This window comes from Nerophis lumbriciformis, linkage group LG34 (assembly GCF_033978685.3).
Source record: "Nerophis lumbriciformis linkage group LG34, RoL_Nlum_v2.1, whole genome shotgun sequence".
NCBI classification, from domain to species: Eukaryota; Metazoa; Chordata; class Actinopteri; order Syngnathiformes; family Syngnathidae; genus Nerophis; species Nerophis lumbriciformis.
In genome coordinates this window covers 32,660-58,522 of record NC_084581.2, presented here as the reverse complement: position 1 = coordinate 58,522, position 25,863 = coordinate 32,660, and the positions used below count along the sequence as shown (strand labels likewise).

At 51.2% G+C, this 25,863-nt stretch overlaps 1 protein-coding gene across 1 annotated transcript in view; it reads left to right on the top strand.

The window, feature by feature from the left end:
* LOC140677542 (uncharacterized) overlaps positions 1-25,415 on the top strand; it is a 41,835-nt gene extending 16,420 nt beyond the window's left edge. Inside the window, exons 5-9 of the mRNA XM_072912246.1 lie at positions 12,799-12,939; positions 17,360-17,500; positions 23,339-23,479; positions 25,127-25,251; positions 25,322-25,415. Coding sequence (XP_072768347.1) covers positions 12,799-12,939; positions 17,360-17,500; positions 23,339-23,479; positions 25,127-25,251; positions 25,322-25,346 — 573 coding nt within the window. The 3' untranslated portion in view covers positions 25,347-25,415. The remainder of the gene's footprint in view (positions 1-12,798; positions 12,940-17,359; positions 17,501-23,338; positions 23,480-25,126; positions 25,252-25,321) is intronic.
* The last annotated feature ends 448 nt before the right edge of the window (positions 25,416-25,863 follow it).

Below are 25,863 nucleotides of genomic sequence, written 5' to 3'. Positions count from 1 at the left end.
AGGTTTTATTTGAGTGCTGCAGGGGGCGGGGCAATTGCTCACACCTGCAGTCATCAGTTCACTCCACTGATCACCAAGGGAAATATCTGGTGTTACACAAATCATTCCAAAAAATATCAAAATAAATATTCATGGGTAATCACTGCACACAAAACAAATAATCACAGCAAACCAGCCGCAGGTAAAAGGTCACGGCAAACAAATACAGGTAAGTATATCACTGCAAACAAATCCAGGTAAGTATTTCATAAATAACATCCAGATAAATCCCCGGTGTCTGTGACCTCTGACCCCTATTTTAGGATGTGTCTGAAAAAATCAGAGCCCACACCGCATCAGACGATGCCAAATAGAGCCCCCGGGGGGCCGTACGAAGGGCAAGGCGCCACCCAACGGACAGATCGGAGGCACGGGCTAGTTAGGTGTTGGGGGTTATGGTTAGGGTTAGGGTTAGGGTTAGGGGGAGGGGCTAGGCACTGTCCATCAACGGTCTGCCCAGTGACACCCCACCAGACGCACACCCCCCAGGGACCCCAAATGAACACCATCGAACGCGGTGTCAGACACATCAACCACTGATACAATTTTCAACATGCGACGCGTTTCGGCCTTCTTTGGCCTCTTCAGGCATGTATTGTCTGAGCTTCAACATTTTTTTACTCTCAACAGCATGATGTCCCCTCATCAGCTGGAGGCCAAATGGAGCAATTGGCAGGAGGAGGTTTTATTTGAGTGCTGCAGGGGGCGGGGCAATTGCTCACACCTGCAGTCATCAGTTCACTCCACTGATCACCAAGGGAAATATCTGGTGTTACACAAATCATTCCAAAAAATATCAAAATAAATATTCATGGGTAATCACTGCACACAAAACAAATAATCACAGCAAACCAGCCGCAGGTAAAAGGTCACGGCAAACAAATACAGGTAAGTATATCACTGCAAACAAATCCAGGTAAGTATTTCATAAATAACATCCAGATAAATCCCCGGTGTCTGTGACCTCTGACCCCTATTTTAGGATGTGTCTGAAAAAATCAGAGCCCACACCGCATCAGACGATGCCAAATAGAGCCCCCGGGGGGCCGTACGAAGGGCAAGGCGCCACCCAACGGACAGATCGGAGGCACGGGCTAGTTAGGTGTTGGGGGTTATGGTTAGGGTTAGGGTTAGGGTTAGGGGGAGGGGCTAGGCACTGTCCATCAACGGTCTGCCCAGTGACACCCCACCAGACGCACACCCCCCAGGGACCCCAAATGAACACCATCGAACGCGGTGTCAGACACATCAACCACTGATACAATTTTCGACATGCGACGCGTTTCGGCCTTCTTTGGCCTCTTCAGGCATGTATTGTCTGAGCTTCAACATTTTTTTACTCTCAACAGCATGATGTCCCCTCATCAGCTGGAGGCCAAATGGAGCAATTGGCAGGAGGAGGTTTTATTTGAGTGCTGCAGGGGGCGGGGCAATTGCTCACACCTGCAGTCATCAGTTCACTCCACTGATCACCAAGGGAAATATCTGGTGTTACACAAATCATTCCAAAAAATATCAAAATAAATATTCATGGGTAATCACTGCACACAAAACAAATAATCACAGCAAACCAGCCGCAGGTAAAAGGTCACGGCAAACAAATACAGGTAAGTATATCACTGCAAACAAATCCAGGTAAGTATTTCATAAATAACATCCAGATAAATCCCCGGTGTCTGTGACCTCTGACCCCTATTTTAGGATGTGTCTGAAAAAATCAGAGCCCACACCGCATCAGACGATGCCAAATAGAGCCCCCGGGGGGCCGTACGAAGGGCAAGGCGCCACCCAACGGACAGATCGGAGGCACGGGCTAGTTAGGTGTTGGGGGTTATGGTTAGGGTTAGGGTTAGGGTTAGGGGGAGGGGCTAGGCACTGTCCATCAACGGTCTGCCCAGTGACACCCCACCAGACGCACACCCCCCAGGGACCCCAAATGAACACCATCGAACGCGGTGTCAGACACATCAACCACTGATACAATTTTCGACATGCGACGCGTTTCGGCCTTCTTTGGCCTCTTCAGGCATGTATTGTCTGAGCTTCAACATTTTTTTACTCTCAACAGCATGATGTCCCCTCATCAGCTGGAGGCCAAATGGAGCAATTGGCAGGAGGAGGTTTTATTTGAGTGCTGCAGGGGGCGGGGCAATTGCTCACACCTGCAGTCATCAGTTCACTCCACTGATCACCAAGGGAAATATCTGGTGTTACACAAATCATTCCAAAAAATATCAAAATAAATATTCATGGGTAATCACTGCACACAAAACAAATAATCACAGCAAACCAGCCGCAGGTAAAAGGTCACGGCAAACAAATACAGGTAAGTATATCACTGCAAACAAATCCAGGTAAGTATTTCATAAATAACATCCAGATAAATCCCCGGTGTCTGTGACCTCTGACCCCTATTTTAGGATGTGTCTGAAAAAATCAGAGCCCACACCGCATCAGACGATGCCAAATAGAGCCCCCGGGGGGCCGTACGAAGGGCAAGGCGCCACCCAACGGACAGATCGGAGGCACGGGCTAGTTAGGTGTTGGGGGTTATGGTTAGGGTTAGGGTTAGGGTTAGGGGGAGGGGCTAGGCACTGTCCATCAACGGTCTGCCCAGTGACACCCCACCAGACGCACACCCCCCAGGGACCCCAAATGAACACCATCGAACGCGGTGTCAGACACATCAACCACTGATACAATTTTCGACATGCGACGCGTTTCGGCCTTCTTTGGCCTCTTCAGGCATGTATTGTCTGAGCTTCAACATTTTTTTACTCTCAACAGCATGATGTCCCCTCATCAGCTGGAGGCCAAATGGAGCAATTGGCAGGAGGAGGTTTTATTTGAGTGCTGCAGGGGGCGGGGCAATTGCTCACACCTGCAGTCATCAGTTCACTCCACTGATCACCAAGGGAAATATCTGGTGTTACACAAATCATTCCAAAAAATATCAAAATAAATATTCATGGGTAATCACTGCACACAAAACAAATAATCACAGCAAACCAGCCGCAGGTAAAAGGTCACGGCAAACAAATACAGGTAAGTATATCACTGCAAACAAATCCAGGTAAGTATTTCATAAATAACATCCAGATAAATCCCCGGTGTCTGTGACCTCTGACCCCTATTTTAGGATGTGTCTGAAAAAATCAGAGCCCACACCGCATCAGACGATGCCAAATAGAGCCCCCGGGGGGCCGTACGAAGGGCAAGGCGCCACCCAACGGACAGATCGGAGGCACGGGCTAGTTAGGTGTTGGGGGTTATGGTTAGGGTTAGGGTTAGGGTTAGGGGGAGGGGCTAGGCACTGTCCATCAACGGTCTGCCCAGTGACACCCCACCAGACGCACACCCCCCAGGGACCCCAAATGAACACCATCGAACGCGGTGTCAGACACATCAACCACTGATACAATTTTCAACATGCGACGCGTTTCGGCCTTCTTTGGCCTCTTCAGGCATGTATTGTCTGAGCTTCAACATTTTTTTACTCTCAACAGCATGATGTCCCCTCATCAGCTGGAGGCCAAATGGAGCAATTGGCAGGAGGAGGTTTTATTTGAGTGCTGCAGGGGGCGGGGCAATTGCTCACACCTGCAGTCATCAGTTCACTCCACTGATCACCAAGGGAAATATCTGGTGTTACACAAATCATTCCAAAAAATATCAAAATAAATATTCATGGGTAATCACTGCACACAAAACAAATAATCACAGCAAACCAGCCGCAGGTAAAAGGTCACGGCAAACAAATACAGGTAAGTATATCACTGCAAACAAATCCAGGTAAGTATTTCATAAATAACATCCAGATAAATCCCCGGTGTCTGTGACCTCTGACCCCTATTTTAGGATGTGTCTGAAAAAATCAGAGCCCACACCGCATCAGACGATGCCAAATAGAGCCCCCGGGGGGCCGTACGAAGGGCAAGGCGCCACCCAACGGACAGATCGGAGGCACGGGCTAGTTAGGTGTTGGGGGTTATGGTTAGGGTTAGGGTTAGGGTTAGGGGGAGGGGCTAGGCACTGTCCATCAACGGTCTGCCCAGTGACACCCCACCAGACGCACACCCCCCAGGGACCCCAAATGAACACCATCGAACGCGGTGTCAGACACATCAACCACTGATACAATTTTCGACATGCGACGCGTTTCGGCCTTCTTTGGCCTCTTCAGGCATGTATTGTCTGAGCTTCAACATTTTTTTACTCTCAACAGCATGATGTCCCCTCATCAGCTGGAGGCCAAATGGAGCAATTGGCAGGAGGAGGTTTTATTTGAGTGCTGCAGGGGGCGGGGCAATTGCTCACACCTGCAGTCATCAGTTCACTCCACTGATCACCAAGGGAAATATCTGGTGTTACACAAATCATTCCAAAAAATATCAAAATAAATATTCATGGGTAATCACTGCACACAAAACAAATAATCACAGCAAACCAGCCGCAGGTAAAAGGTCACGGCAAACAAATACAGGTAAGTATATCACTGCAAACAAATCCAGGTAAGTATTTCATAAATAACATCCAGATAAATCCCCGGTGTCTGTGACCTCTGACCCCTATTTTAGGATGTGTCTGAAAAAATCAGAGCCCACACCGCATCAGACGATGCCAAATAGAGCCCCCGGGGGGCCGTACGAAGGGCAAGGCGCCACCCAACGGACAGATCGGAGGCACGGGCTAGTTAGGTGTTGGGGGTTATGGTTAGGGTTAGGGTTAGGGTTAGGGGGAGGGGCTAGGCACTGTCCATCAACGGTCTGCCCAGTGACACCCCACCAGACGCACACCCCCCAGGGACCCCAAATGAACACCATCGAACGCGGTGTCAGACACATCAACCACTGATACAATTTTCGACATGCGACGCGTTTCGGCCTTCTTTGGCCTCTTCAGGCATGTATTGTCTGAGCTTCAACATTTTTTTACTCTCAACAGCATGATGTCCCCTCATCAGCTGGAGGCCAAATGGAGCAATTGGCAGGAGGAGGTTTTATTTGAGTGCTGCAGGGGGCGGGGCAATTGCTCACACCTGCAGTCATCAGTTCACTCCACTGATCACCAAGGGAAATATCTGGTGTTACACAAATCATTCCAAAAAATATCAAAATAAATATTCATGGGTAATCACTGCACACAAAACAAATAATCACAGCAAACCAGCCGCAGGTAAAAGGTCACGGCAAACAAATACAGGTAAGTATATCACTGCAAACAAATCCAGGTAAGTATTTCATAAATAACATCCAGATAAATCCCCGGTGTCTGTGACCTCTGACCCCTATTTTAGGATGTGTCTGAAAAAATCAGAGCCCACACCGCATCAGACGATGCCAAATAGAGCCCCCGGGGGGCCGTACGAAGGGCAAGGCGCCACCCAACGGACAGATCGGAGGCACGGGCTAGTTAGGTGTTGGGGGTTATGGTTAGGGTTAGGGTTAGGGTTAGGGGGAGGGGCTAGGCACTGTCCATCAACGGTCTGCCCAGTGACACCCCACCAGACGCACACCCCCCAGGGACCCCAAATGAACACCATCGAACGCGGTGTCAGACACATCAACCACTGATACAATTTTCGACATGCGACGCGTTTCGGCCTTCTTTGGCCTCTTCAGGCATGTATTGTCTGAGCTTCAACATTTTTTTACTCTCAACAGCATGATGTCCCCTCATCAGCTGGAGGCCAAATGGAGCAATTGGCAGGAGGAGGTTTTATTTGAGTGCTGCAGGGGGCGGGGCAATTGCTCACACCTGCAGTCATCAGTTCACTCCACTGATCACCAAGGGAAATATCTGGTGTTACACAAATCATTCCAAAAAATATCAAAATAAATATTCATGGGTAATCACTGCACACAAAACAAATAATCACAGCAAACCAGCCGCAGGTAAAAGGTCACGGCAAACAAATACAGGTAAGTATATCACTGCAAACAAATCCAGGTAAGTATTTCATAAATAACATCCAGATAAATCCCCGGTGTCTGTGACCTCTGACCCCTATTTTAGGATGTGTCTGAAAAAATCAGAGCCCACACCGCATCAGACGATGCCAAATAGAGCCCCCGGGGGGCCGTACGAAGGGCAAGGCGCCACCCAACGGACAGATCGGAGGCACGGGCTAGTTAGGTGTTGGGGGTTATGGTTAGGGTTAGGGTTAGGGTTAGGGGGAGGGGCTAGGCACTGTCCATCAACGGTCTGCCCAGTGACACCCCACCAGACGCACACCCCCCAGGGACCCCAAATGAACACCATCGAACGCGGTGTCAGACACATCAACCACTGATACAATTTTCGACATGCGACGCGTTTCGGCCTTCTTTGGCCTCTTCAGGCATGTATTGTCTGAGCTTCAACATTTTTTTACTCTCAACAGCATGATGTCCCCTCATCAGCTGGAGGCCAAATGGAGCAATTGGCAGGAGGAGGTTTTATTTGAGTGCTGCAGGGGGCGGGGCAATTGCTCACACCTGCAGTCATCAGTTCACTCCACTGATCACCAAGGGAAATATCTGGTGTTACACAAATCATTCCAAAAAATATCAAAATAAATATTCATGGGTAATCACTGCACACAAAACAAATAATCACAGCAAACCAGCCGCAGGTAAAAGGTCACGGCAAACAAATACAGGTAAGTATATCACTGCAAACAAATCCAGGTAAGTATTTCATAAATAACATCCAGATAAATCCCCGGTGTCTGTGACCTCTGACCCCTATTTTAGGATGTGTCTGAAAAAATCAGAGCCCACACCGCATCAGACGATGCCAAATAGAGCCCCCGGGGGGCCGTACGAAGGGCAAGGCGCCACCCAACGGACAGATCGGAGGCACGGGCTAGTTAGGTGTTGGGGGTTATGGTTAGGGTTAGGGTTAGGGTTAGGGGGAGGGGCTAGGCACTGTCCATCAACGGTCTGCCCAGTGACACCCCACCAGACGCACACCCCCCAGGGACCCCAAATGAACACCATCGAACGCGGTGTCAGACACATCAACCACTGATACAATTTTCGACATGCGACGCGTTTCGGCCTTCTTTGGCCTCTTCAGGCATGTATTGTCTGAGCTTCAACATTTTTTTACTCTCAACAGCATGATGTCCCCTCATCAGCTGGAGGCCAAATGGAGCAATTGGCAGGAGGAGGTTTTATTTGAGTGCTGCAGGGGGCGGGGCAATTGCTCACACCTGCAGTCATCAGTTCACTCCACTGATCACCAAGGGAAATATCTGGTGTTACACAAATCATTCCAAAAAATATCAAAATAAATATTCATGGGTAATCACTGCACACAAAACAAATAATCACAGCAAACCAGCCGCAGGTAAAAGGTCACGGCAAACAAATACAGGTAAGTATATCACTGCAAACAAATCCAGGTAAGTATTTCATAAATAACATCCAGATAAATCCCCGGTGTCTGTGACCTCTGACCCCTATTTTAGGATGTGTCTGAAAAAATCAGAGCCCACACCGCATCAGACGATGCCAAATAGAGCCCCCGGGGGGCCGTACGAAGGGCAAGGCGCCACCCAACGGACAGATCGGAGGCACGGGCTAGTTAGGTGTTGGGGGTTATGGTTAGGGTTAGGGTTAGGGTTAGGGGGAGGGGCTAGGCACTGTCCATCAACGGTCTGCCCAGTGACACCCCACCAGACGCACACCCCCCAGGGACCCCAAATGAACACCATCGAACGCGGTGTCAGACACATCAACCACTGATACAATTTTCGACATGCGACGCGTTTCGGCCTTCTTTGGCCTCTTCAGGCATGTATTGTCTGAGCTTCAACATTTTTTTACTCTCAACAGCATGATGTCCCCTCATCAGCTGGAGGCCAAATGGAGCAATTGGCAGGAGGAGGTTTTATTTGAGTGCTGCAGGGGGCGGGGCAATTGCTCACACCTGCAGTCATCAGTTCACTCCACTGATCACCAAGGGAAATATCTGGTGTTACACAAATCATTCCAAAAAATATCAAAATAAATATTCATGGGTAATCACTGCACACAAAACAAATAATCACAGCAAACCAGCCGCAGGTAAAAGGTCACGGCAAACAAATACAGGTAAGTATATCACTGCAAACAAATCCAGGTAAGTATTTCATAAATAACATCCAGATAAATCCCCGGTGTCTGTGACCTCTGACCCCTATTTTAGGATGTGTCTGAAAAAATCAGAGCCCACACCGCATCAGACGATGCCAAATAGAGCCCCCGGGGGGCCGTACGAAGGGCAAGGCGCCACCCAACGGACAGATCGGAGGCACGGGCTAGTTAGGTGTTGGGGGTTATGGTTAGGGTTAGGGTTAGGGTTAGGGGGAGGGGCTAGGCACTGTCCATCAACGGTCTGCCCAGTGACACCCCACCAGACGCACACCCCCCAGGGACCCCAAATGAACACCATCGAACGCGGTGTCAGACACATCAACCACTGATACAATTTTCGACATGCGACGCGTTTCGGCCTTCTTTGGCCTCTTCAGGCATGTATTGTCTGAGCTTCAACATTTTTTTACTCTCAACAGCATGATGTCCCCTCATCAGCTGGAGGCCAAATGGAGCAATTGGCAGGAGGAGGTTTTATTTGAGTGCTGCAGGGGGCGGGGCAATTGCTCACACCTGCAGTCATCAGTTCACTCCACTGATCACCAAGGGAAATATCTGGTGTTACACAAATCATTCCAAAAAATATCAAAATAAATATTCATGGGTAATCACTGCACACAAAACAAATAATCACAGCAAACCAGCCGCAGGTAAAAGGTCACGGCAAACAAATACAGGTAAGTATATCACTGCAAACAAATCCAGGTAAGTATTTCATAAATAACATCCAGATAAATCCCCGGTGTCTGTGACCTCTGACCCCTATTTTAGGATGTGTCTGAAAAAATCAGAGCCCACACCGCATCAGACGATGCCAAATAGAGCCCCCGGGGGGCCGTACGAAGGGCAAGGCGCCACCCAACGGACAGATCGGAGGCACGGGCTAGTTAGGTGTTGGGGGTTATGGTTAGGGTTAGGGTTAGGGTTAGGGGGAGGGGCTAGGCACTGTCCATCAACGGTCTGCCCAGTGACACCCCACCAGACGCACACCCCCCAGGGACCCCAAATGAACACCATCGAACGCGGTGTCAGACACATCAACCACTGATACAATTTTCGACATGCGACGCGTTTCGGCCTTCTTTGGCCTCTTCAGGCATGTATTGTCTGAGCTTCAACATTTTTTTACTCTCAACAGCATGATGTCCCCTCATCAGCTGGAGGCCAAATGGAGCAATTGGCAGGAGGAGGTTTTATTTGAGTGCTGCAGGGGGCGGGGCAATTGCTCACACCTGCAGTCATCAGTTCACTCCACTGATCACCAAGGGAAATATCTGGTGTTACACAAATCATTCCAAAAAATATCAAAATAAATATTCATGGGTAATCACTGCACACAAAACAAATAATCACAGCAAACCAGCCGCAGGTAAAAGGTCACGGCAAACAAATACAGGTAAGTATATCACTGCAAACAAATCCAGGTAAGTATTTCATAAATAACATCCAGATAAATCCCCGGTGTCTGTGACCTCTGACCCCTATTTTAGGATGTGTCTGAAAAAATCAGAGCCCACACCGCATCAGACGATGCCAAATAGAGCCCCCGGGGGGCCGTACGAAGGGCAAGGCGCCACCCAACGGACAGATCGGAGGCACGGGCTAGTTAGGTGTTGGGGGTTATGGTTAGGGTTAGGGTTAGGGTTAGGGGGAGGGGCTAGGCACTGTCCATCAACGGTCTGCCCAGTGACACCCCACCAGACGCACACCCCCCAGGGACCCCAAATGAACACCATCGAACGCGGTGTCAGACACATCAACCACTGATACAATTTTCGACATGCGACGCGTTTCGGCCTTCTTTGGCCTCTTCAGGCATGTATTGTCTGAGCTTCAACATTTTTTTACTCTCAACAGCATGATGTCCCCTCATCAGCTGGAGGCCAAATGGAGCAATTGGCAGGAGGAGGTTTTATTTGAGTGCTGCAGGGGGCGGGGCAATTGCTCACACCTGCAGTCATCAGTTCACTCCACTGATCACCAAGGGAAATATCTGGTGTTACACAAATCATTCCAAAAAATATCAAAATAAATATTCATGGGTAATCACTGCACACAAAACAAATAATCACAGCAAACCAGCCGCAGGTAAAAGGTCACGGCAAACAAATACAGGTAAGTATATCACTGCAAACAAATCCAGGTAAGTATTTCATAAATAACATCCAGATAAATCCCCGGTGTCTGTGACCTCTGACCCCTATTTTAGGATGTGTCTGAAAAAATCAGAGCCCACACCGCATCAGACGATGCCAAATAGAGCCCCCGGGGGGCCGTACGAAGGGCAAGGCGCCACCCAACGGACAGATCGGAGGCACGGGCTAGTTAGGTGTTGGGGGTTATGGTTAGGGTTAGGGTTAGGGTTAGGGGGAGGGGCTAGGCACTGTCCATCAACGGTCTGCCCAGTGACACCCCACCAGACGCACACCCCCCAGGGACCCCAAATGAACACCATCGAACGCGGTGTCAGACACATCAACCACTGATACAATTTTCGACATGCGACGCGTTTCGGCCTTCTTTGGCCTCTTCAGGCATGTATTGTCTGAGCTTCAACATTTTTTTACTCTCAACAGCATGATGTCCCCTCATCAGCTGGAGGCCAAATGGAGCAATTGGCAGGAGGAGGTTTTATTTGAGTGCTGCAGGGGGCGGGGCAATTGCTCACACCTGCAGTCATCAGTTCACTCCACTGATCACCAAGGGAAATATCTGGTGTTACACAAATCATTCCAAAAAATATCAAAATAAATATTCATGGGTAATCACTGCACACAAAACAAATAATCACAGCAAACCAGCCGCAGGTAAAAGGTCACGGCAAACAAATACAGGTAAGTATATCACTGCAAACAAATCCAGGTAAGTATTTCATAAATAACATCCAGATAAATCCCCGGTGTCTGTGACCTCTGACCCCTATTTTAGGATGTGTCTGAAAAAATCAGAGCCCACACCGCATCAGACGATGCCAAATAGAGCCCCCGGGGGGCCGTACGAAGGGCAAGGCGCCACCCAACGGACAGATCGGAGGCACGGGCTAGTTAGGTGTTGGGGGTTATGGTTAGGGTTAGGGTTAGGGTTAGGGGGAGGGGCTAGGCACTGTCCATCAACGGTCTGCCCAGTGACACCCCACCAGACGCACACCCCCCAGGGACCCCAAATGAACACCATCGAACGCGGTGTCAGACACATCAACCACTGATACAATTTTCGACATGCGACGCGTTTCGGCCTTCTTTGGCCTCTTCAGGCATGTATTGTCTGAGCTTCAACATTTTTTTACTCTCAACAGCATGATGTCCCCTCATCAGCTGGAGGCCAAATGGAGCAATTGGCAGGAGGAGGTTTTATTTGAGTGCTGCAGGGGGCGGGGCAATTGCTCACACCTGCAGTCATCAGTTCACTCCACTGATCACCAAGGGAAATATCTGGTGTTACACAAATCATTCCAAAAAATATCAAAATAAATATTCATGGGTAATCACTGCACACAAAACAAATAATCACAGCAAACCAGCCGCAGGTAAAAGGTCACGGCAAACAAATACAGGTAAGTATATCACTGCAAACAAATCCAGGTAAGTATTTCATAAATAACATCCAGATAAATCCCCGGTGTCTGTGACCTCTGACCCCTATTTTAGGATGTGTCTGAAAAAATCAGAGCCCACACCGCATCAGACGATGCCAAATAGAGCCCCCGGGGGGCCGTACGAAGGGCAAGGCGCCACCCAACGGACAGATCGGAGGCACGGGCTAGTTAGGTGTTGGGGGTTATGGTTAGGGTTAGGGTTAGGGTTAGGGGGAGGGGCTAGGCACTGTCCATCAACGGTCTGCCCAGTGACACCCCACCAGACGCACACCCCCCAGGGACCCCAAATGAACACCATCGAACGCGGTGTCAGACACATCAACCACTGATACAATTTTCGACATGCGACGCGTTTCGGCCTTCTTTGGCCTCTTCAGGCATGTATTGTCTGAGCTTCAACATTTTTTTACTCTCAACAGCATGATGTCCCCTCATCAGCTGGAGGCCAAATGGAGCAATTGGCAGGAGGAGGTTTTATTTGAGTGCTGCAGGGGGCGGGGCAATTGCTCACACCTGCAGTCATCAGTTCACTCCACTGATCACCAAGGGAAATATCTGGTGTTACACAAATCATTCCAAAAAATATCAAAATAAATATTCATGGGTAATCACTGCACACAAAACAAATAATCACAGCAAACCAGCCGCAGGTAAAAGGTCACGGCAAACAAATACAGGTAAGTATATCACTGCAAACAAATCCAGGTAAGTATTTCATAAATAACATCCAGATAAATCCCCGGTGTCTGTGACCTCTGACCCCTATTTTAGGATAGGGTTAGGGTTAGGGTTAGGGTTAGGGTTAGGGTTAGGGTTAGGGTTAGGGGTTAGGGGTTAGGGTTAGGGTTAGGGTTAGGGGTTAGGGTTAGGGTTAGGGTTAGGGTTAGGGTTAGGTTTGGGGGTAGGTTTTAGGTAAGGAGAAGGGAATGGTTAGGGTTAGGGAAGAGGGGGGGGTGGGGGATATGGGAAAAATAAAGAAGGGAAAAAACGGGAATGTGCACTGTCCGTCACAATCCAACGGGCTCACACTCATATCTCATTTAGGCCCCCTGGATGTCTGGTGCCCAATTTGGAGATCCAAAGGAGCTCCGCCCGGTGGCGTTGGGCGAGGCTCCATTTGGGATCCGTCTCTACGACAGTCGCCCGGACGGAAGACCACCCGTGTCGGAGAAAATGCTGCACCAGGTGAGTGTTGGTATTTTTATGCCTAACGATGTTGTACTTGTGTTGGGCGAATCTCCTAGCTAAGGTATTGCCCGTCTCGCCCACGTACATATCGCCACATCGTTGGCACCGAATCACGTACACACAGTTCCGGGTGTGTCGGCCGCCACGGCACAACGGCTGGAAAACCTTGCGGTTGTGGGGGTTCACCAACCATTGTGAGTGGCGGACAAGGGTGTCCCTCCTAGTGGAGGGCGGGTCTCTCAGTGAGCTGACCCTGGCCCTGACCAACAGATCATTCAAGTTGGGGTTCTTACGGTAGGCCGGCACCACGTAGCGCCCCGGCAGCCTCCCGCTACTCTCCGCAAAGGTCCGGAAGTGGTCTTTGACCTTCTTGGCGACCCGCACGGCCGAGGGAGAGTAGGTGGTGATGAGAGGGATCATGTCGGTCCCAGGGGGAGGCCCCTTCGGGTCCAAGAAGACCCTCAACTGCCGTCGGAGGAAGGACCTGGAATAGCCCCTCCCCTTCAGGGCAGAAAAGAGGGTCCTCGAGGCCGTCAGGAAGTCCTCCCTTCTGGTGCAGACACGATGGAACCTCAACAATTGGGATTTCACCAACCCCGCGAAGGTATGCTTGGGGTGGAAGCTGCTTTTGAAGAGGAGCGCGTGGGTGTCGGTCTCCTTGAAGAACACCCTGATGTCCAAGTGTTGCGTGTCGGCAAAGTCGGGACCCTTGAATGTCGTGGTGTCCAAAAAGTCGACCGATGTGTTGCTCGTGGTCGACTTGATGGTGATATTTTTATTGTGAGTGTTCAGCGTGTTTAAGAACACGCTGAACTCCTCACTGGAATGGGTCCAGACACCCCAGATGTCATCCAGGTACCGGAAGTAGTGGAGAGGACGTTTTGGGCAGGCGGCCAAGGCAGAGGTCTCCCACTCTGCCATAAAAATGTTGGCATACGCCGGTGCAAATTTCTTGCCCATAGCAGTGCCCTTAATTTGGAGGTAGAAACGACCGTCAAACTCAAAGTCGTTTCTCCTCAAATTAATGTCGAGGAGCTGCAGGAGCTCCTTTTCGGGCCTGCTAACGTCGCGGTACCTGTAGAAGACATTTTTGACAGCCTGTATCCCCTCATTTATATCAATGTTTGTATACAGGCTGTCAATGTCGATGGTAAACAAAATGGCATCTGGGGGAATGCAGACCTTCTTGATTTTATCAATAAAATCATAGGTATCCCTGAGGTAGCTGTCGTGCAGAACGGAAAGCGGCGTCAGATAATGATCGATGAACGCCGCCGCTCTGTACGTCTCGCTGCCGCAGTCAGACACAATGGGTCGCCCCGGAGGGATCTCGTGGGGCTTGCTCCACTTGTCTGGCTCCTTGTGAATTTTAGGGAGCATGTAGAACCTGCGGGGGCGAGGATCCGGCTCCCCCATGAGATACCTATGTTGTTTAAAATTGATAAATTTTTTAAGTAGAAGATTATCCAGAATCTTTTCTACCATGGGAATAGTTTGCGGATAAATAGGTTCCGGCAGTGGTTTATAATACGTCATGTCACTCAACTGCCGAGAACCCTCCCATATGTATTGCGATCTGTCAAAAATGACAACAGCACTCCCCTTGTCGGCTGGTTTGATCACAATATGTTTGTTTGTTTTTAGACTATGAAGGGCCTCGACTTCTCCGCGTGTCAAATTGGGAGCGACCGCAGGTGCGCAACCCGAACCGGACATGGAGAGCCCGTCGGACCGGACCATAGCCTGGAATTCCGGAGGCATAAGTCCAGGTGAGGGCTCCCAGCCGGAACGGGCTGTGAACGGTGTAGGTCCGAGAGAATCTTGTTTCTCATAGTATACCTCAAGTTTGACACGTCTGTGGTAGCGCTGGAGGTCAAATTGAAGTTGATGATGCCAGTCGCTACTGAGATTAGTGGAAGGAATGAAGTTGAGGCCCTTATTGAGGAGGGAGATTTGTAAGGGGGTTGGCGTGAAATTATGGGCCAAATTTATCACGTTCTTATTACCCCCCCGAGCGATCGGGATTATGGGGATGCCAAGTTTAAAAAGTCAAGCCAGTGCTTGAGCATCAACTTGGCCGTGTCCCGAGTCCAGTGGACCAGGTCGGGTTGGGTCTCAAAGTCCCGGCTGTCGAGAGCCGGGATGTGAGCATAATTGTTCCTGATTAAACTATTCAGCCGCCCGAGGTTGTTTTTCTGCTCAACGGGCAAAGCGGCCGAATAGTTAATCAGGGGGATTAGCACTCGGGCCCGTGGGAAGGTAGCCACGGCCATCCTGAGTGCCCCTTGGAGCTGCTTAATAGCGGTCTCCTTAACTTTCTGCTCACGATGGTTGATCCCAAAGGCTAGAACCAACACTTCAACCGGTGCAGCAATTACGGTCTTGCGTAGGATGGCCTCCGCGTGTCTAAAACTGGCGCCCGGGTAACTGTCGATCTGAAGGTCGTCGACGTAAAAAGGTGGTAGGTGGGACAGATTGGAGTCGCCGATCACCAAGAATTTCTTGTTGGCCGACAACTTCCAATCCATCATCCTCCTACTCGAGACCATGTGTCTAGTGGGTCTACGGGGGGAGGCACTAGCCGTATCCTCTACCAACTCGACACATTCTGGAATAGACAGGTGTTGTGGAGTATCTGGGACGGAAGGCCTCTTGTGTGGCTTCCTTTTTAGTGCCCCAGGGAACAAATGTGCCCAATCGGGGGACTCCTGAGGAAGCATCTCCTGAGGGGGCGTCTCCTGAGGAGGCGTCCGCTGCAAGGGTGAGTCCTCATAGTCCACCATAGGAGCCCCGGAAAGTGTGGGCCCCCGTGGTGAAAATTCACCCTGTGGTGCCGTCTCATCTGCCGTCTCAGGCTGGAGAGGGGACCAGTCGGGGGTCGCGGAAGAGTAACGAGGGGACATCACCGAAGAAAGCCCCCGCTCCTGTTCTTCATCCCGAAAGTCGATCAGGAGAGGCGAGGAGGCCGTGGGTCCCCCTGGTGAGTCATCGTCGTCCTCTGTATGGGTGGGGGTGTCCTGGGTTTGATCCGCCCCGGAGCTTGTGGACCCACGTGGTGAGTCATCGTCGTCCTCGGTCTGAGTGGGGGTCTCCTGTGTGTCTTGTCTTGCAGGTGATCCCAGAGGAAGCCTCCTGCGAGATGCAGGAATAAGCTGGGTGGGCGGAGCCTCGCCGAGGGTGTCCTGGGCAGGCCCGCTGTCCGTGGCCCGGGGCTGTGTCACCCTCTGCTCCTTGGGTGGTTCCGGTCGACGAGGAAGGAAGATCGGGGCAACCCGTGCTGGAGGGATTGCTTCCCGATCCACCTCAGGAGACCAATCTGGAGCCACGGCGTCGGTGCTGGTAGCCACCGAGACCCGGGCGACGACCCGAGCCGGAGGGCTGCTAGCCCGTACCACCCCAGGAGCCCCGTCAGGGCCCGTAGGGTCAGTATGGGTGCCCACCGAAACCCGGGTGGCGGTCTGGACCGGCAAGGACTGGGCCGGGCGTACCACCTCAGCGTTGACAGGGGGGTCGGCGAAGGCCGCGACGATCAGAGCCTCGGCCTTCCCGAGGGTGTCCCCCATCAGTCTGCGTCCCAGATGTTTCTTGGCCCATGTAGAGGCCAGCTGAAAAGCGGGTCTCCAGACCTCATCAATAAAACTGGTTATCTTGTCCAATTCTACTTGTAGAGTCTTTTTATAATGGTCTCTTAAAACATCAACAGTCATTATTGCCCAAGTCTTGGCATTGCACCTGATAAGCGCCTCAATGTCAGGGTTAGAGACCGCTGGTTTGATCATGGTGGCAAGCGTCTCTTCCATTTTTGTTATGGACTGGGGGTGAGTGTCTTTTGTAACATTATTCAAATGATGTGTTATTTTGATAATATTATAAAAACACTGTGCTTTTAAATTCCCCTCCATGGACGTTGTGGAGTTGTCAGGGGGTGCAGTCCTCCGAGAAGCGTCCTGACGCTTCTTGCGTGTCTTCTTGGGACGGGGAGGATTGCGGGGACGGGTTAGGGTTAGGGTTAGGGTTAGGGTTAGGGTTAGGGTTAGGGTTAGGGTTAGGGGTTAGGGTTAGGGGTTAGGGTTAGGGTTAGGGTTAGGGTTAGGGTTAGGGTTAGGGGTTAGGGTTAGGGTTAGGGTTAGGGTTAGGGTTAGGGGTTAGGGTTAGGGTTAGGGTTAGGGTTAGAGGGTTAGGGTTAGGGTTAGGGTTAGGGTTAGGGTTAGGGTTAGGGGTTAGGGTTAGGGTTAGGGTTAGGGTTAGGGTTTGGGTTAGGGTTAGGTTTGGGGGTAGGTTTTAGGTAAGGAGAAGGGAATGGTTAGGGTTAGGGAAGAGGGGGGGGTGGGGGATATGGGAAAAATAAAGAAGGGAAAAAACGGGAATGTGCACTGTCCGTCACAATCCAACGGGCTCACACTCATATCTCATTTAGGCCCCCTGGATGTCTGGTGCCCAATTTGGAGATCCAAAGGAGCTCCGCCCGGTGGCGTTGGGCGAGGCTCCATTTGGGATCCGTCTCTACGACAGTCGCCCGGACGGAAGACCACCCGTGTCGGAGAAAATGCTGCACCAGGTGAGTGTTGGTATTTTTATGCCTAACGATGTTGTACTTGTGTTGGGCGAATCTCCTAGCTAAGGTATTGCCCGTCTCGCCCACGTACATATCGCCACATCGTTGGCACCGAATCACGTACACACAGTTCCGGGTGTGTCGGCCGCCACGGCACAACGGCTGGAAAACCTTGCGGTTGTGGGGGTTCACCAACCATTGTGAGTGGCGGACAAGGGTGTCCCTCCTAGTGGAGGGCGGGTCTCTCAGTGAGCTGACCCTGGCCCTGACCAACAGATCATTCAAGTTGGGGTTCTTACGGTAGGCCGGCACCACGTAGCGCCCCGGCAGCCTCCCGCTACTCTCCGCAAAGGTCCGGAAGTGGTCTTTGACCTTCTTGGCGACCCGCACGGCCGAGGGAGAGTAGGTGGTGATGAGAGGGATCATGTCGGTCCCAGGGGGAGGCCCCTTCGGGTCCAAGAAGACCCTCAACTGCCGTCGGAGGAAGGACCTGGAATAGCCCCTCCCCTTCAGGGCAGAAAAGAGGGCCCTCGAGGCCGTCAGGAAGTCCTCCCTTCTGGTGCAGACACGATGGAACCTCAACAATTGGGATTTCACCAACCCCGCGAAGGTATGCTTGGGGTGGAAGCTGCTTTTGAAGAGGAGCGCGTGGGTGTCGGTCTCCTTGAAGAACACCCTGATGTCCAAGTGTTGCGTGTCGGCAAAGTCGGGACCCTTGAATGTCGTGGTGTCCAAAAAGTCGACCGATGTGTTGCTCGTGGTCGACTTGATGGTGATATTTTTATTGTGAGTGTTCAGCGTGTTTAAGAACACGCTGAACTCCTCACTGGAATGGGTCCAGACACCCCAGATGTCATCCAGGTACCGGAAGTAGTGGAGAGGACGTTTTGGGCAGGCGGCCAAGGCAGAGGTCTCCCACTCTGCCATAAAAATGTTGGCATACGCCGGTGCAAATTTCTTGCCCATAGCAGTGCCCTTAATTTGGAGGTAGAAACGACCGTCAAACTCAAAGTCGTTTCTCCTCAAATTAATGTCGAGGAGCTGCAGGAGCTCCTTTTCGGGCCTGCTAACGTCGCGGTACCTGTAGAAGACATTTTTGACAGCCTGTATCCCCTCATTTATATCAATGTTTGTATACAGGCTGTCAATGTCGATGGTAAACAAAATGGCATCTGGGGGAATGCAGACCTTCTTGATTTTATCAATAAAATCATAGGTATCCCTGAGGTAGCTGTCGTGCAGAACGGAAAGCGGCGTCAGATAATGATCGATGAACGCCGCCGTTCTGTACGTCTCGCTGCCGCAGTCAGACACAATGGGTCGCCCCGGAGGGATCTCGTGGGGCTTGCTCCACTTGTCTGGCTCCTTGTGAATTTTAGGGAGCATGTAGAACCTGCGGGGGCGAGGATCCGGCTCCCCCATGAGATACCTATGTTGTTTAAAATTGATAAATTTTTTAAGTAGAAGATTATCCAGAATCTTTTCTACCATGGGAATAGTTTGCGGATAAATAGGTTCCGGCAGTGGTTTATAATACGTCATGTCACTCAACTGCCGAGAACCCTCCCATATGTATTGCGATCTGTCAAAAATGACAACAGCACTCCCCTTGTCGGCTGGTTTGATCACAATATGTTTGTTTGTTTTTAGACTATGAAGGGCCTCGACTTCTCCGCGTGTCAAATTGGGAGCGACCGCAGGTGCGCAACCCGAACCGGACATGGAGAGCCCGTCGGACCGGACCATAGCCTGGAATTCCGGAGGCATAAGTCCAGGTGAGGGCTCCCAGCCGGAACGGGCTGTGAACGGTGTAGGTCCGAGAGAATCTTGTTTCTCATAGTATACCTCAAGTTTGACACGTCTGTGGTAGCGCTGGAGGTCAAATTGAAGTTGATGATGCCAGTCGCTACTGAGATTAGTGGAAGGAATGAAGTTGAGGCCCTTATTGAGGAGGGAGATTTGTAAGGGGGTTGGCGTGAAATTATGGGCCAAATTTATCACGTTCTTATTACCCCCCCGAGCGATCGGGATTATGGGGATGCCAAGTTTAAAAAGTCAAGCCAGTGCTTGAGCATCAACTTGGCCGTGTCCCGAGTCCAGTGGACCAGGTCGGGTTGGGTCTCAAAGTCCCGGCTGTCGAGAGCCGGGATGTGAGCATAATTGTTCCTGATTAAACTATTCAGCCGCCCGAGGTTGTTTTTCTGCTCAACGGGCAAAGCGGCCGAATAGTTAATCAGGGGGATTAGCACTCGGGCCCGTGGGAAGGTAGCCACGGCCATCCTGAGTGCCCCTTGGAGCTGCTTAATAGCGGTCTCCTTAACTTTCTGCTCACGATGGTTGATCCCAAAGGCTAGAACCAACACTTCAACCGGTGCAGCAATTACGGTCTTGCGTAGGATGGCCTCCGCGTGTCTAAAACTGGCGCCCGGGTAACTGTCGATCTGAAGGTCGTCGACGTAAAAAGGTGGTAGGTGGGACAGATTGGAGTCGCCGATCACCAAGAATTTCTTGTTGGCCGACAACTTCCAATCCATCATCCTCCTACTCGGGACCATGTGTCTAGTGGGTCTACGGGGGGAGGCACTAGCCGTATCCTCTACCAACTCGACACATTCTGGAATAGACAGGTGTTGTGGAGTATCTGGGACGGAAGGCCTCTTGTGTGGCTTCCTTTTTAGTGCCCCAGGGAACAAATGTGCCCAATCGGGGGACTCCTGAGGAAGCATCTCCTGAGGGGGCGTCTCCTGAGGAGGCGTCCGCTGCAAGGGTGAGTCCTCATAGTCCACCATAGGAGCCCCGGAAAGTGTGGGCCCCCGTGGTGAAAATTCACCCTGTGGTGCCGTCTCATCTGCCGTCTCAGGCTGGAGAGGGGACCAGTCGGGGGTCGCGGAAGAGTAACGAGGGGACATCACCGAAGAAAGCCCCCGCTCCTGTTCTTCATCCCGAAAGTCGATCAGGAGAGGCGAGGAGGCCGTGGGTCCCCCTGGTGAGTCATCGTCGTCCTCTGTATGGGTGGGGGTGTCCTGGGTTTGATCCGCCCCGGAGCTTGTGGACCCACGTGGTGAGTCATCGTCGTCCTCGGTCTGAGTGGGGGTCTCCTGTGTGTCTTGTCTTGCAGGTGATCCCAGAGGAAGCCTCCTGCGAGATGCAGGAATAAGCTGGGTGGGCGGAGCCTCGCCGAGGGTGTCCTGGGCAGGCCCGCTGTCCGTGGCCCGGGGCTGTGTCACCCTCTGCTCCTTGGGTGGTTCCGGTCGACGAGGAAGGAAGATCGGGGCAACCCGTGCTGGAGGGATTGCTTCCCGATCCACCTCAGGAGACCAATCTGGAGCCACGGCGTCGGTGCTGGTAGCCACCGAGACCCGGGCGACGACCCGAGCCGGAGGGCTGCTAGCCCGTACCACCCCAGGAGCCCCGTCAGGGCCCGTAGGGTCAGTATGGGTGCCCACCGATACCCGGGTGGCGGTCTGGACCGGCAAGGACTGGGCCGGGCGTACCACCTCAGCGTTGACAGGGGGGTCGGCGAAGGCCGCGACGATCAGAGCCTCGGCCTTCCCGAGGGTGTCCCCCATCAGTCTGCGTCCCAGATGTTTCTTGGCCCATGTAGAGGCCAGCTGAAAAGCGGGTCTCCAGACCTCATCAATAAAACTGGTTATCTTGTCCAATTCTACTTGTAGAGTCTTTTTATAATGGTCTCTTAAAACATCAACAGTCATTATTGCCCAAGTCTTGGCATTGCACCTGATAAGCGCCTCAATGCCAGGGTTAGAGACCGCTGGTTTGATCATGGTGGCAAGCGTCTCTTCCATTTTTATTATGGACTGGGGGTGAGTGTCTTTTGTCACATTATTCAGGTGGTGTGTTATTTTAATGATATTATAAAAACACTGAGCTTTTAAATTCCCCTCCATGGACGTTGTGGAGTTGTCAGGGGGTGCAGTCCTCCGAGAAGCGTCCTGACGCTTCTTGCGTGTCTTCTTGGGACGGGGAGGATTGCGGGGACGTCTTTGAGGCCAATGTTCAGGTAAAAAATAGTCCTGAGAATAATGTCTGGGAGGCCTAGAGTCCATGTCTCTACTAGTATTGCGGGAGCGCCCATTCCTCCTGGAAGCATCCAGGCGTTTCCTCCGTGTCCCCCTGGGGGGAGGAGGATAGCGGGGACGTCTTTGAGGTGAATATTGTGGCCTAAAGTACTCCTGAGAGTGCTGTCTTGAAGGCACAAAATTCCTATTTTGGCGTGTGTTTCTCCTATAATTCCACTGAGGGGCGCTGCGGCGCTCCTCTGGGTGTAGATCATTAAAATGGCGGCGTGTCTGCGGGTAGGGGCGACGCGGATAGGAATCCTGCCGTCCCCGTGCTACATCCGCATAAGACCTCTGGGGCCGCTGCTCATACCACTGAGAAAAATTATTATCCTCTTGGTCATAATGACAACGTTCATCATCCTGGGCGAGCCACTCTGAAGGCGCAGCCTGACGTCGCCGTGCGCGTCTTCGCCCCGACCTGACCGGAAGCCAGTCGTACTCGGAACCATCCGACATATTGCAAAATTATTTTAATATGTCGCTGGTGTGGATGATGTAAAAAACTGGTTGGCGAAAAAAAGGTTTGTTCGCTTTATAAAAATAAATTGTCTTTATCCGTTTCCTTTGTGAAAAAGAGAGAACGGAATGCTCAGAGGCGGGACTTCCGCCGAGGTCAAGATAATCACTTCCGGTTCATGGCTGGCTGCATAAACGGTGAGATATCCTTTTTTGTTCAAAAATATGCTGTATCTCGCGCTAATGAGCCACCGGAATATCTCGTGAGTAAAAATAGCACATGTAGTATCAAAAATAGGCTGTTTATTTACAGAAAATAGCGACTAGTGGAACGAAAGCGTCGCGCCGTGGCCAGGCCAACTGGACACGGCAAGTAAACAAATACAAGAAAAATACTACAATGTGTATAAAAATTCTGAAAAAAGAAGAAGATGTATATTTACATGAAACGGGTTAGGGTTAGGGTTAGGGTTAGGGTTAGGGTTAGGGTTAGGGTTAGGGTTAGGGTTAGGGTTAGGGGGTTAGGGTTAGGGTTAGGGTTAGGGTTAGGGTTAGGGTTAGGGTTAGGGTTAGGGTTAGGGTTAGGGTTAGGGTTAGGGTTAGGGTTAGGGGTTAGGGTTAGGGTTAGGGTTAGGGTTAGGGTTAGGGTTAGGGGTTAGGGTTAGGGTTAGGGTTAGGGTTAGGGTTAGGGTTAGGGGTTAGGGTTAGGGTTAGGGTTAGGGTTAGGGTTAGGGTTGGGGTTAGGGTTAGGGTTAGGGTTAGGGTTAGGATTGGGGTTAGGGTTAGGGTTAGGATTGGGGTTAGGGTTAGGGTTAGGATTGGGGTTAGGGTTAGGGTTAGGGTTAGGGTTAGGGTTAGGGTTAGGGTTAGGGTTAGGGGGTTAGGGTTAGGGTTAGGGTTAGGGTTAGGGTTAGGGGGTTAGGGTTAGGGTTAGGGTTAGGGTTAGGGTTAGGGTTAGGGTTAGGGTTAGGGGTTAGGGGTTAGGGTTAGGGTTAGGGTTAGGGTTAGGGGTTAGGGGTTAGGGTTAGGGTTAGGGTTAGGGTTAGGGTTGGGGTTGGGGTTGGGGTTGGGGTTAGGGTTAGGGTTAGGGTTAGGATTGGGGTTAGGGTTAGGGTTAGGATTGGGGTTAGGGTTAGGGTTAGGATTGGGGTTAGGGTTAGGGTTAGGATTGGGGTTAGGGTTAGGGTTAGGGTTAGGGAAGAGGGGGGGTGGGGGGATATAAGGAAAATAAAGAGGGGAAGTACAGAGGGAATGTGCGCTGTCCTTCGACAATCCAACCGGCTAACACTCACATCTCGTTTAGGCCCCCCGGATATCTGGTGCCCAACTTTACGATCCAGAGGAGCTCCGCCCTGTGACGTTGGGCGAGGCTCCATCTGGGGTTCATCTCGAGGACAGTCACCCGGACGGAAGACCAACCGTGTCGGACAAAGTGCTGGACCAGGTGAGTGTCGGTATTTTTGTGTCTAACGATGTTGTACTTGTGTTGGGCGAATCTCCTAGCTATGGTATTGCCCGTCTCGCCCACGTACATCTCGCCACATCGTTGACACCGAATCACATATACACAATTCTGGGTGTGTCGGCCGCCACGGCACAACGGCTGGAAAACCTTGCGGTTGTGGGGGTTCACCAACCATTGCGCGCGGCGGACAAGGGTGTCCCTCCGAGTGGAGGGCGGGTCTCTCAATGAGCTGACCCTGGCCCTGACCAACAGATCACTCAAGTTAGAATTCTTCCGGTAGGCCGGCACCACATAATGCTCCGGCAGCCTCCCACTACTCTCCAAAAAGGTCCGGAAGTTGTTTTTGACCTTTCTAACGACCCGTACGGCCGCGGGAGAGTAGGTGGTGATCAAGGGGATCACGTCTGTCCCAGGGGGAGGTCCCTTCGGGTCCAGGAAGACCCTCAACTGCCGTCTGAGGAAGGACCTGGAGTAGCCCCTCCTCTTCAGGGCAGAGAAGAGGGCCTTCGAGGCCACCAGGAAGTCCTCCCGCCTGGTGCAGATACGATGAAACCTAAGTAATTGGGATTTCACCAGCCCCGCAAAGGTGTGCTTGGGGTGGAAGCTGCTTTTGTAAAGGAGCGCATGGGTGTCGGTCCCCTTGAAGAACACCTTAATGTCCAAATGTTGCGTTTTATCAAAATTCGGACCCTTGAATGTCGTGGTATCCAAAAAGTCGACGGATGTGATGCTCGTGGTCGACTTGATGGTAATGTTTTTATTGTGAGTGTTCAGCGCGTTCAAAAATATGCCGAACTCCTCACCGGAATGAGTCCAGACGCCCCATATGTCATCAAGGTACCGGAAGTAGTGGAGAGGACGTTTTGGGCAAGAGGCCAAGGCCGAGGTCTCCCACTCTGCCATAAAAATGTTGGCATAAGCCGGCGCAAATTTCTTGCCCATAGCAGTGCCCTTAATCTGGAGGTAGAAACGACCATCGAACTCAAAATCGTTTCTCCTCAAATTAATTTCAAGGAGCTGCAAGAGCTCCTTTTCAGGCCTGCTGACGTCACGGTACCTGTGGAAGACATTTTTGACAGCCTGGACACCCTCACTGATGTCAATGTTTGTATACAGGCTGTCAATGTCAATGGTAAATAAGATGGCATCTGGGGGAATGTGCACATTCTTGATTTTATCAATGAAATCATAAGTATCCCTGAGGTAGCTGTCGTGTCGAACGGAGAGGGGCGTTAAAAAATGGTCGATGTACTCTGCCGTTCTGTACGTCTCGCTGCCGCAGTCAGACACAATGGGTCGGCCCGGAGGGATCTCGTGGGGCTTACTCCATTTGTCTGGCTCCTTGTGAATTTTGGGGAGCATATAAAACCTGCGGGAGCGAGGGTCCGGTTCCCCCAGGAGATACCTTTTTTGTTTCAAATTGATAAATTTTTTAAGTAGAAGATTGTCGAGAATCTTTTCTACCATGGGGATGGTTTGGGGATAAATTGGTTCCGGCAGGGGTTTATAATAGGTCATATCACCCAACTGTCGAGAACCCTCCCATATATATTGCGATCTGTCAAAAATGACAACAGCGCTCCCCTTGTCAGCTGGTTTGATCACAATGTGTTTGTTTCTTTTCAGACTATAAAGGGCCTCCACTTCTTCGCGTGTCAAATTGGGGGTGACCGCAGGTGCGCAGCCCGAGCCGGACAATGTGAGCCCATCGGCCTGGACCATCGCCTGGAATTCCGGAGGCAAAAGTCCAGGTGAGGGCTCCCAGCCGGAGCGGGCTGTGAATGGTGTGGGTCTGAGAGTCTCTTGTTTCTCATAATACAGGGCCAGTTTGACACGTCTATGGTAGCGCTGGAGGTCAAATTGAAGTTGATGATGCCAGTCACTACTGAGATTGGTAGAAGGAATAAAGTTGAGGCCCTTGTTGAGGAGGGAGATTTGTGAAGGGGTCGGCGTGAAATTATGGGCCAAATTTATCACGTTCTTATTGCCCCCCCGAGTGTTCGGGATTATGGGGATTCCCAGTTTAAATAAGTAAGCCAGTGCACGAGCATTAGCTCGGCTGTGTCCCGAGTCCAATGGATCAGGTCAGGTTGGGTATCAAATGCCTGGCTGTTGAGGGCCGGGATGTGATCATAATGGTTCCTGATGTAACTATTCAGACTCCCGAGGTTGGTTTTCTGCTCCGCGGGCAGAGAGGCTGAATAATTAATCAGGGGGATTAGCACCCGGGCACGTGGGAAGGTGTTCCTGGCTGCCCTGAGTGCCCCTTGGAGCTGCTTAATAGTAGTCTCCTTAACCTTCTGTTCACGGTTGTTGATCCCAAAGGCTAGTACCAACACATCCACCTGGTCCAGCACCATGTC